The sequence below is a fragment of the Pristis pectinata genome, chromosome 1, assembly GCF_009764475.1.
Source record: "Pristis pectinata isolate sPriPec2 chromosome 1, sPriPec2.1.pri, whole genome shotgun sequence".
NCBI classification, from domain to species: Eukaryota; Metazoa; Chordata; class Chondrichthyes; order Rhinopristiformes; family Pristidae; genus Pristis; species Pristis pectinata.
Window position 1 is genome coordinate 117,453,993 of NC_067405.1, and position 12,672 is coordinate 117,466,664.

Here is a 12,672-nt window from a genome sequence, read left to right on the forward strand (position 1 = left end):
TAATTGTTTGAAATATGGATATGATTCCATTAATACAATATGAAGGTGAGTAGAAGCTGGTGATAAAAAGAGCACCGGGTGTTTAAGGAAAAGTTTATTTTTAAAGAAGTGCAGTTTTGTTCAGATGTGGAAGTTTCTATTGACATGACCATTTACAATTCAGAAGAGTTTACTAAAGCATTTTGAATTTTCTGGTTGCTAACCCTTAAGCTTAGAAGGTAGGTGTACTCCTTGCGTTAGTCATCTTTTGACTTGGCCACTGGAATGTAGAATAGTAGCTTCTGTTTACACAGTTGTTATATAGTTGTTTTTAGCTGCATGCTGGAATTTAGTTAGGGGCCTGGTAGTATCTTGGAAATGTGAGCTTCTGCTTATCAAAGACTTCAATGTTTATAGATGCCCTGGTTTCTCTTGTAAATTACGTTAAACAGCTGCCAGGTATTGTCCTTGTGATATCCCAGTGTCACTTTAACAGGCTTTAGTTTTTCCATATTGTTTTAGCATAATATTCACAAATGGGGATGTGGTGCGGGCATTCTGCAGATACCACCAGACTTCCTTTATTTTTGCAGCTGAGTTATTTAAAGAGCAGTCTGTGATTAATTTACTTTTATTGATCCCACCTCTATAAAATGTGTAAAAACCTAAGATGTTGGAGAACTGAAAACAACTTCACACATTCCACCTTCCCCTTCCAATAAATGCCTCGAGGGTCCTGGTTTATCCCAGATTTGTGGGCTGGCGCAGGGCTCAGTGACATTGATGGGGAGATTTGCACTGATGCTGGAAGTGTGCATGACTGGACACCAGGTGAGGACTGTGAAGCATGCAGCAGAGTGACCTCATTGCTGGAGGGCTGTACAACAAGCAGAGGTCCTGTGCTTTAAGGCTGAATATTGATAACTTTAGGGGGTGGTAAAATGGAAAGAGACAGTTGTAGAGCATGACTTGGAGTTCAAAGGTGAGCCAGTGGTTGTGATGATGAAAAGAACCGATGGTCAATGTTGAAGCTAATGAAGCAAAGAGCATGGTGGTGACATCTGATTATGACATAACTTGTCCTGTGTTTCCCCTCATGGATTCTGTGTCTCATAAAGTTCACCAAGTGCCATCGTTCCTTGCAGCTGTTTAGGCACCTTAGGATTATAAAACTGATGGAAGATTTCTTGCTTTCCCTCCATTATGTAAATTTTTGGATTTTAAGTGCCTGATTCTTTAAGAATTAACAGCATTGTACTCAAAATGAATGTGTTTTGGGATTAAGGGAGCTGTTTTGACAATTTTAAGTACATGGAACCATATGCCAAACTGCACTGAGATGGCAACTGGATCTCTTCAATATGAAGCTTTGTGACCAGCAATATTAAAAGGAAGAGAGCTTTTGTATGGAAGTCTTTTCAGGTAAGAACAATAATTGATTTTGTAACTAGCTGCTGGTGTGCAAGAGCTGTCTGGGGCCCTTTCCTATGGGTACTATCTAGTCTTGGCAGGACGCTTTCTTCTGACAGCACAGCTCATTAAGAAGTGTCCATGGGAGGAACCAAAATCTTGAATATATGTCCTCCTAATCCTGACTGTGTTGGAATTATTATTGTATTGGTAAATGTTCAGTCTTTAACTAATGGCACCTGAAGAAATTCTAAAAATACTGAGAAGGGTGCTGATTGTTCTTAAAGTGGATCTGTAGAAAAGTTGTGACTCAGTTGCCTTGTTTCATTTGATCTGTGAAGATGACACCAAGTGTTATCAACAGAAACAAGGTTGCTGCTCGCCATTGTTTCCAAGGATGAACAACTCATATAAGAACATCACGCCTGATATAACATTGAGAGAGGAAACCTAAAAATATTTTTTGCTCATCTATTAAACACATCATGTCCTGCTGTGCTCAATGGTATTTAATACCTTCAGCATGCAACAGTGGACTTTCTCTCCAGTGCCATCTGAGAAGAGGCTACTGGTTACAGCTGAAACCAATGTTTATATTTGAACTGTGCTTATTTTTAAAATCTGAGTTTAAAGCATTATCTTCACTGTATTTAGGCAGTTTCTGTGAATGATAATCACTTTAAGAATTTGTATTTCATGTTTTTATATTACATAGCTCACTGTATGCAGGGTGCTCTGCTGCTTGGATGCCAGATTTCTGTTCATCCTTCTCACCCAGTCTGCGGTACACTCAGTGACTGTGCTGTGTGAGGAATTTTGATAAAGTTGCATCAGTGCAATACAATATAATAGCTGCCCCTGCCAATAAAGGTTAGTTAGTACACTGTGGACCAGGAACTTTATGTGGGGATTTGAGCTGCGAAATGACAGCTGTAGAACTTGTAACGAAATGAGCTGCAAGGCAGTACTGCAAGCACCTGAAAATGGAGGAGGGAAAGCTTATTGCTTGTTAAGACATTTAATCAACCGTAACCTAAATGAAAGTCCTAACATGATTTTTAAGGTTTCAGATTCATCAATAAGGTCATCAGGCATTTCGGGTCCAATGTGATACCTTCTGAGCAGTAAAACTTCCTGATTAGTCTTAAGAGTTGATGAGTGCAGCTCCTGGAATTCTGGCAGGCAAGCAGCTGTGTTTCTCCTATACATATATGGGGCAGCTGTACAACCAGCTGTCGCTTGATTTGAATCGTACAGGCAGAAGCTGCTGTAAATAGACCTGCGTGTAAGTAATATAATACCTGCTCAGATTCTTGATGGCAGATAAGTTCTGCATTTCTTCAGAATCCTTATTAATTAAAAACAATTATAAGATGATCAGTCAAATGACCCTAAATGCATTGTGGAAATTTCAGAAAACCTGTCTCAGGCATGCAAAAAAAAAATTCTTAAATTGAACTTAATATATAGAGACCTTTACTGAATTAAAAAAAAACATGAAGTTTCTTAACTTGGGCTGTTACATCAAAGGGCAAACAGTTTCTGAGTATTAATCAGAAAGGTCAGATGATTAATTATACTAAAAGTTGGTGTGATCTTTAAACTTCCTAAACTTGCATTTTTGAAGTAGATTGTAATTATATCCCTTCACAAATTGATAATGAGAAAAGACAATTTTGCTGCAGTCCACTGGTTCTGTGTTAATGATGGAACCTCTCTTAAGAACATATGAAATAGGAGCAGGAGTAACCTATACAGTCCCTTGAGCCTGCTCGTCTCTCCATTAAAGATCATGACTAATCTGATTTTGGCCTCAACTTCACTTTCATGCCTGTTCACAATAACATGGAATTCCTTGTAGTCTAAAAATCTATTTCATTCATTCCATTGTTCCATATTTATGTAAAGGTCATTTCCAGGAATGGTTACAATGCACCTTCACCACCATAATCTTTAAAATTTGGCCCTTGGGCTCCCTGCTCTCACCAGTTGTGTGTCGTCCTACATTGACATCAGCTGTAAATTGATATCTGCTTTCAGATCTATGCATAACATAAGAATAAAAAAAAGAGCAGGAATAGGCTGGCCAGTCCTTGATTGTCCCGCCATTCAATATGATCCCGGCTGATCTTTCCTCTTCTGCGCCAGTTCCCCATAGTCCACAATTCCCTGATCATTCAAAAATGTATCTTCTTCCTCTTTAAGTACCCCATTGATCCAGCCTACACAGTTCCCCAGGTTAGAGAATTCCAGAGATTCAACAAGTTCCTACACATCTCAGTTTTAACTGACTGCCCTCTTATCTGTTAATTATGTCCCCTCAGTTCAGTTTCTCTCACAAGTGGAATCATCTTGACATCTATCCTGTCGTGTCCTCTCAGGATCATCTATGTTATGATAAAATTCTTCTAAATTCTAAAGACTATCGATCTAATTTCTTTAGCCGCAGGTGATTGTACAATCCTTTCATCCCAGGAATTTGCCTGCTGAATCTCTTTTGGTCTGTCTCCAAATGTATGCCAGAATATCTGTTCTTAATTAAGGGCATCAAAACTGCACACACTGTAATTGTAATGATACATATCTATTTCTAAACTCCAATCTTTCTGCAATAAATGCCAATATACCATTTACCTTCCCACTTACTGTACCTGACTGCTACCTTTGAGAGTAGTGGACAAGATCAACTAAATCCCTCGGTAATTTGCTCATTTTCAATCTTTCTCCATTTAGATAATAGTCTGCCTTCAGATTCCTCGTACCAAAGTGCATGACCTCACCCTTTCCCACATTAAACTTCTTTTGCCAAGTTTTAGTCCACTCACTCAACCTATTTATATCCTCATGTAAAGTCCAAATGTCCTCATCGCAACATATCCTCCCACCTATTTTGCGTCGTCAGCAAACTAGGATACCTTACACTCTGCCCCCTGCTCCAAGTTATTAGTATTGATCATAAATAGTTGAGGGCCAAGAACTTATCCTTGGGACACTCCACTGTTTACTTCCTTCCAGCCTGAATAAGACCTGTTTATTCTGACTCCTGTATGTGATAACCAGTCTTCAGTCTATGCTCGCTCATTAACACCAATATCATGAGCACTTATCTTGTCAAATGCCTTCTGAAAATCCAATTACATTACATCAATAAGTTCTCCACTGTTGACTCTGTGCTACATCACTGCAGAACTATAGCAAATTTGTCAAACATGATCTATCTTCCATAAAACTGTATTTGACTTGGTATGCAGAGGACAGCTAGTTCTCCCTATGATACCTTAACTGTTTTATTTTATGTTGCTTATCCAGTATCCACTCATCTTTACTTCCTGGAGCTGGACACTGCTGTAACCATGCAATGATTCTGTGAATTTCCTTGTTACTTTTTTGTCTGGGTTCTTTAAACCTAGTTAAGCATTTTGGGACAGTTATTAAATGAGGAGTGTTACATACATTTAATTTATTGAACTTGAGGATGTTAAAAGGGCATTCAGCATATTGTAGGGTTGGCATAATTAAACAATTTGATAGAATATGTTTTGGATACAAATGATGCCACTGATGTATTATAGAGCATGGAATAAAGCTACTGTACAATTCAAATTGTTTATCTAGTTACCAACAACAGTTGCACTATATCTAGTGACCTACATTTCACCGGATTACTCATTCTTTCTTGTCAAAGGTCTATCCTGTAAACGAGTAACCCCTATAAAGGCTGAAAATAATCATAAATTAATTGTTAACTTTTTTTTATCATCTAAATGATTGATATCTCAGGTATCTTGGGAAATTTTCATTCCTCAGTCAATGCTAAAACAGGTGATCTGGTTGCTGTTTGTGACAATTTGCTGTTTGCAACATTGGCTCTTCTGTTTCTGATGTTATAATAGTAATTGCATTTCAGAAGTCTGAAGTCAAGTAAAACACCATGTTCAGTAACCTTAACGATTAATACACTTCCAACTTTTTGTGTGTCTTAGGTGCTGGAGGATAATGACTATGGACGAGCTGTAGATTGGTGGGGACTTGGAGTTGTGATGTATGAAATGATGTGCGGTCGCCTTCCCTTCTACAACCAGGACCATGAAAAGTTGTTTGAGCTTATTCTAATGGAGGAGATCAGATTTCCACGTACTCTGTCACCGGAAGCCAAATCTCTCCTCTCTGGGTTATTGAAGAAGGATCCTGAACAAAGGTACGTGTTATTTTTTAAGGATTGAATGCCTATACAATTATAAACAATCCTCCTATGAATGATGGTGCATCTGAGTAATTGCTGCACACAGAGAGAGGTGAAAAAGTAATTACCAAAGTATTAAATTTAACTTTGACGTAAGAACTTTGTATGTGTGCTTGAGGCATATACATATTTGAAGCAACTTGTAAATACAATATGATTCCCAGCAGAAAATGCTGTCTAAACCAAGGACACATTTGCATGCTTAGATGAATGCAAAATAACTCCCATGCCACAATTCATTGAAATGTATGGCACATTTCCTGAACGTTGGCTGATTTTGTTATCCTCCCAGCAACATCACCAAAACAGATTAGGAGGCCAACTGCCATTGTTTATATGGGATCTTCTTATGTTTAAATTGACTGCTCTGTTTTCCTAGATAACAGCTAACTACACTTGGAATGTCTAAGAGCTGCAAGAAATTTTTTTTAGAAGAAGCAAGTCTATTAATTAAAAAAAAGCAATGCTCTAGAAATTGTAAGATTTCATTAATTTGCCTTGTTAAATTTATTCCTAAATTCCTCTCAAATGTAAAATTGTTAATGTTTCACATTATTCCTCTTTTTATTTGTAAAGAATTACCTGATCAGGCATAAGAATAACATCTTGTTAATTTTTTGTTGTTATTGGTCAGTATCTTGTCTAATCAAAATGTCCTTGAGTTAAGGGAAAAATGTATTTATTTATAATTTTGTGCTAATTGATTAATTGGCTGAGCAGACAGATTGTATTGATTGAAGATAGCAATTCATTAGCATCTTCTCAGACGTATTCAGAGAAGGGTAATAAATTAGCCTTAGAAAACACCCTGCCTTGGTAATTACAAACACATCACTTTGGTATGGTTGTTATGAGTCCCACATGTTGGAGAGGTGCCTGTAAGATGAGAATAGTTCTCGAAATCGCTGAGAGATTTGATTTGTTCTTGTACATATACACCAAAACCGCAAGACGTTAGTTGAAATAAAAACAATATTGGAAATACTGAGCAGGCCAGGCAGCGCCTGTGAAGATAAAAACAGCAATGTTTCAAATCAATGACCTTTCAACTGAACTGCTATTTCTCCTTGAGGAAAGTCCACTTTGAAGTTTAGCTATTCTGATGCAATTCCCACTGATTTCTGAAACTATAATGCTGAATATTTGTCTCTGAGGCTTTAATCAGAAACATTACTTCTGTTTCCCTCTCCACAGATGCTGCCTGAGCTGCTGCGTTATTGTCAGCATTTCAGGAGGTTAGTTATTAGCTGTGCCTGCTTGGCCTCTCATCTCTGGGTCAACAGATCAGATTATGTACCGGAACTTCAGCACCAGTACTTGAATTTAGATTCTCAAAGAGTGCCACTTTGACAGTGCTGTAGGCCAAATGAGATAAAATGTTGACATTTGTGTGGTTCTCAAAGAGTGCCATTCTGACAGTGCTGTACGCTGAAAAAGACAAGATGTCCATTCAGGTGTTCCTAATGGGAAAACTCAAAGGTGAGCAGAGACTTCTTAGTGTCCTGGCCTGCAATCCTTCTCCAAGTCCATAGATACAAATGGAATCAGAATACTTTAATGCTGATATACAATAACAATGATCATAAATATAAGAGATCTACAATGATCAATGTGATTATGCTTACACCAATATGCTGGAATGCTTCAAATATTGTGTCACATATTTCAACTATCTACTCAAGAATCTTAATTTACATCATTTAATAATGTTTCTGTCAAATTTTAGATCTGCTTTCTCCTCTATGTCCATGCAAATTCTTATTTGGATAGTATTTTCTGTCTCTCGCATAGTACTTGATAGTCCTGTCTCTTGCAAGGACATGACCTCTTTTTCTCGATTTCTCCATCTGCACCGCATCTGCTCCCATGATGAGGCTTTCCACTCCAGAACATCCGAGATGATGTCCAACTTCTTTTCTAACCGTGCTTCCCCCCTACTGTGGTCGAGAGAGCTAACACCCGTATCTCTGCCATTTCCTGCACCTCTGCTCTCACCCCCACCCCTCCCAGACCCAACAGGGATAGGGTCCCCCTTGTCCTCATGTTTCATCCTACCAGCCTACGTATCCAACACACCATTCTCCGCCACTTCCGCCATCTCCAATGGGACCCCACTACAAAGCATATCTTTCCCTCCCCACCCCTTTCTGCCTTTCGCAGGGACTGCTCTCTCCGCAACTCATTCCCCCCCCGACCCATCCTGCTCCCACTCCAGGAAGTTTCCACTGCACCCACCATAGGTACAACACCTACACCTACACCACCTCCACCCAGGGACCCAAACAAGTCCTTTCAGGTGAGACAAAGATTCACCTGCACCTCCCTTAATATCGTCTACTGCATTTGGTGCTCCAAGTGTGGCCTCCTCCACATTGATGAGACCAAACGTAGACTAGGTGACTGTTTCACAGAACACCTGTGCTCCGTCTGTAACCACAATCTGCATCTCCCCGTTGCTGGTCGCTTCAACTCCCCCTCCCACACTATCACTGATATCTCAGTCCTCGGCCTCCTCCACTGCCAGGAGAATTCCAAGCACAAACTGGAGGAACAGCACCTCATTTTCCATCTTGGAACTTTGCAGCCTAACAGCATGAACATTGAATTTTCCCACTTTAAGTAATCCCCACACCTCTCCCCACCCCCCCCCCCCCCCCCCAAATCATGCCTCTTCTTTACTTCCCTTTCCTAGCCTATCTCTCTTTATTCTATCCCCTTTTTTTTCTCCTTACCTTTGACCCATCCCCCAGTGGATTGCTCTCCCCTCCTCCCCAGCACCTGCCTGTCACTATCTCTTTCCTGCATCTACCTATCACTACCTTGTGCCCACCCTGCCTCCCCTCTTTTGTCCACCTATCACTGCTCTGCTTTTCCCTCCTATATATTGGGCTTCCCCTTTCCCTATCTTCAGTCCTGAAGAAGGGTCCTGCTTTTCTCCACGGATGCTGCCTGGCCTGCTGAGTTCCTCCAGCATCGTCGTGTTTTTCATCTAGATTCCAGCATCTGCAGTCCTTTGTTTCTCTTGGACAGTATTAAGTTTAGCTTAATTTTGTTTCTCTGTGTCTCTCAAGTCCATTTACATTTTTCTACATTAAACAGGCTATATAAATGCAAGCAATTGTTATTTTCCTCGTTAGGTTGGGTGGTGGCTATGATGATGCAAAGGAAATAATGCAAGATAAATTCTTTGCTGGAATCGAGTGGGAAGATGTTTATCAGAAAAAGGTGATGAAAAAATGCTCTACTTTTTATCTGAACAAAAACAGGTATGAATATATCCATTTGAGAATACATTGGATTTATCCCTCAACAATTCACTTGAAATCAAGGTCCACATCCTACCTATGTAGAGGAAGATGGGAACATTAATATGTCACTAGCCCCCACTGCCTGATTTGCCATTTGTGAAGATTACAGCTGATCTGTGGTGTAACTCACTAAAAGCACCTTTTCCCCATATCCCTGAATAATGATGTTTTGTATATTCAACAGCTTTGCCCACCATTTAAGCCTCAAGTGACCTCTGAAATGGATACAAGGTACTTTGATGAAGAATTTACAGCACAGACTATAACTATCACTCCACCTGATAGAGGTATTGAGTTCTTGTATATTTTTGGATTCACTTAAATGAAAGGAGTTTTTGTTTTCAATTGGTGCCTAATTGTCTTAATGATCACTTTAAATATAGAAATAGAAACTATGTGAATTTCATCTTGTCTTGCTCTGTCAAAACCCAAACTCAGGTTATCTACATACTACTTCTAATGTGTGCCTGAAATAAGTAGTCAAAATTTAAATATGAACTACTATCGATGTAAAATGCCCAATGTAGCAGTTATTGATCTGGCTCTTCTGTTGAACAGATGGCAGTATGGAATCCATAGATAATGAGAGAAGACCACATTTCCCTCAGTTTTCTTACTCAGCCAGTGGAAGGGACTGAACTTGACAGTCTGCAAGAAACAAAGTCACTGCACAAAGATGGATTTTAAGCATTTCTTGACAGAGATGCATATGAAAGCTTATTTGTATCCAGTTGTTTGTCCAACTATGTAAAATTTGTAAGTGATTTGGAAAAGAAAGTTAGCTGTTTTGACAAAATCTGCCTTTCATTTGGCGTGTGATGATCTAAAATTAGGAACATTTAAAAAAATATTATATACTGGCTTCAAAGTAGTGGCAAAATTAAGTGAAGGCTCATGGATTTAAAATGTATGAGTATCATTTTGATTGACAGGAGAGTTGTAACGTGCTTTGAGTTGAACTTTCCTTGAATATCTACATATTTATAATATCCATTGAAGGTGCACACAAACCTTCAAACAGATTTAATTTTGTTCCAGTAAACTACAAGTTTCTAGTTTCCTACAAGTTATAAACGCAGGTAATGATCACTCCTATCCTTTCTGTTAGTAATGTACATGAAAGATCTGACTGATTTAGTCAGTAAACTAAATAAATCTCTAAGTCACAGACAATTCACCTAGCTTACCAGTGCAATGCATGGTAACAGTCGAAAATAGTCTGGAGTCCAACCAGAGCTTCTCTTATAATTTGTTTACCTCTTCTAAAATGTGCAAACATCAAATGGCCTCAGTGAGGCACAACAACAGCTGCAGCAGCAGGATCTATGCCATAGTTTGAGAGGGAAAAATGAAATCTAAAACATGGTCTAACATTTGTTTAAGTCATCTACTGACCACTGTTATTGAAGGATGCAACTTGTTCATTCTAAAAGAGAACTTTACTGACTGAAGTATGCTATATGTTTGTACCCTTGTATTTTGTTTCTGACACTTGCTGGACTTGATACTTCACTAGTGTCATTTATGAATATTTTCCTTTAGATCAATTCCATCATAGCTTTTTAGTATTTGGCAGTGAATGTTGAGAAATAGTGTTTGCTTTTTGTAGTTTCTACATATGATTGTCCTGAAATGGAGCAGAAAAAATGTCTTACTTTGTCCAAACTGTAAAGAATCTGTTCAGTCATCAGTACATTCCTATAAAGTTGTCTACATCCATTCCAGTTCTGCTAAAACAGCTGTGCTGAAGTTGCAGCTTTGAGTTGGCTGTCAATAAAACATTTATCTTGTTAATGTTCTACAAACAACAGTATTTCCTATTTCCCTCAGTACTGGAGGATCCAAGCTAATACCACCTAACTGGGCTTTGGTAAACAAAACTAGTTACAACTTTGTACACAATATTGTACTTTTTTTTAACTTGTATACTGTTTTCCTTCAAAAAATGAACAAATAAAACAGATACAAACATCCAGAGAAAGTAGACTAATAATCAGTTCTTCTGATTTTGCATTGACATACTTGTGTAACCAAATAAATTCACCAGTGGACCATTAGATAACAGAACTCCTAAAGTCTCACATATCTATTTAAGCATTAAAGAAAAATCTCAAATTTCAGAGTTGCTTGGGAAATGTCCATAAGTTTCAACAGTGGATGCTTATCGGTAAGCAGGAACAAATTGATTATCTAATGATATAATAGAAAAAATGATTAATACTTTGGAGTAGAAATAACCAGCAAGTTTGTAAACAGCTGGTGCAGTGTGCTTGTTTGCACACTAATCATCATATGTATTAGACTCTCCAGTTTTCACCAAATAGCAACCACAATGTGCATTCTACACATTACCTGGCTGTCCTCAGGTAACGAATTGGTTCCGTTTTTACAATGTCCATAAGTTGATTTTGTCCATCGGACGGAAAATATACAAAAAAATCACTTGATATGGCAACCACACTGCCACCATATTGTAATGAATGGCATCAAAAGCAGACAAGACCGATAAGAAAGAACAATGAATAAAAGTGAAGGGAGCAAGCTAGTTCTATCATTCATAGGAATGAACGTATTATGGAAGCTCATTCATATATGTAGGGGTTGTCTATAAGTTAGGCATTCTAAACCCAGGGACAGCCTGTAATTGTAACTGACCCAGCCAGATTTGTCCAATTTTAGAAGGATTCAAAATGGATTTCTGTGGGTGTCAGTATTGTGTTCAGTATTTCAAATAATATTTAAAAATGCATACATCTAGTATTTTTTAAACATTTTTTCTCTTAAATTGCTTGTTTGATGCTATTCCATGAGCTAAACATTTCTGTTGGTGTTCTTTACATATTTTCATTATTTGATGTTGTCCTTTTGGTGTAAATAAATGCATGATACATATTTTTGTAAGTAAAAGATTAGCTTGCACTATGTGGTAGTTTAGCTATTGCCATTTGGCACTTCATATGGGTCCAGGTGGTATGACAGACAGACTGTATTCTCTTGAGCTGCTAGAATGTGACATCTGCTCAGCAACCAGATGTTATTTGTAGTGCAGTTCAAACCATTTTATGTTGATCCTGCATACAAGCAAGGATTCAACTGAAACCACTACACAATAGAACACAATGATTTGTCAACATTTAAGTATTCATCACATACTGCTTCATAGTAAGATTAATGCAGTTTTTTTATGTTGATCCAAATATATTTCAAGCTAAATTGGTTTTTCTTGGAAGTAAAAACACAGATGTCTATTAAATATTTCAATAATTCCAGGCCAAATTAATGAGCTGAATACTATAGATCTTTTCTAACTTGGTGCAGCTCTTCCTGTACATTTAACTTGATCATTAGCTAGAATAGGCCTTTCCCTATGCGACCATTACATTCCCACTTAAAACAAACTTGCAGGATGGCTGCAAATCCTTTTCAAATTAGACTGTTGCACAATTTTAACACATCAACAATGGTGTTAGGTTGATAATAGGCAGATTTATTTATTTGCATGGGCAAGGCCACCAATTTATTACCTATTTTTGATTGAACTAGAGAATGTGGTGGTGCTGAGTGCTCCACTTACTGCAGACCTTCTGGGGAGGTACTGCCATGGTGCCGTTGGATGGGAATTATGGGATTTAAAACTAGAGATGATGAAGTAGCACTGATACATCTCCACGTCAACTTGGTATGCAAGTTGGAGAATGATTCTCCAGCAACTTATGTAAGCTATTGTACAAT

At 38.2% G+C, this 12,672-nt stretch overlaps 1 protein-coding gene across 3 annotated transcripts in view; it reads left to right on the top strand.

Moving 5' to 3' along the window:
• akt1 (v-akt murine thymoma viral oncogene homolog 1) overlaps positions 1–10,910 on the top strand; it is a 100,914-nt gene extending 90,004 nt beyond the window's left edge. For all 3 annotated transcript variants that reach the window (XM_052015869.1, XM_052015859.1, XM_052015878.1), the window contains 4 exons: positions 5,373–5,587; positions 8,770–8,857; positions 9,125–9,227; positions 9,499–10,910. In XM_052015869.1, the coding sequence (XP_051871829.1) occupies positions 5,373–5,587; positions 8,770–8,857; positions 9,125–9,227; positions 9,499–9,578 (486 nt within the window). In that variant the 3' untranslated portion in view covers positions 9,579–10,910. The remainder of the gene's footprint in view (positions 1–5,372; positions 5,588–8,769; positions 8,858–9,124; positions 9,228–9,498) is intronic.
• The last annotated feature ends 1,762 nt before the right edge of the window (positions 10,911–12,672 follow it).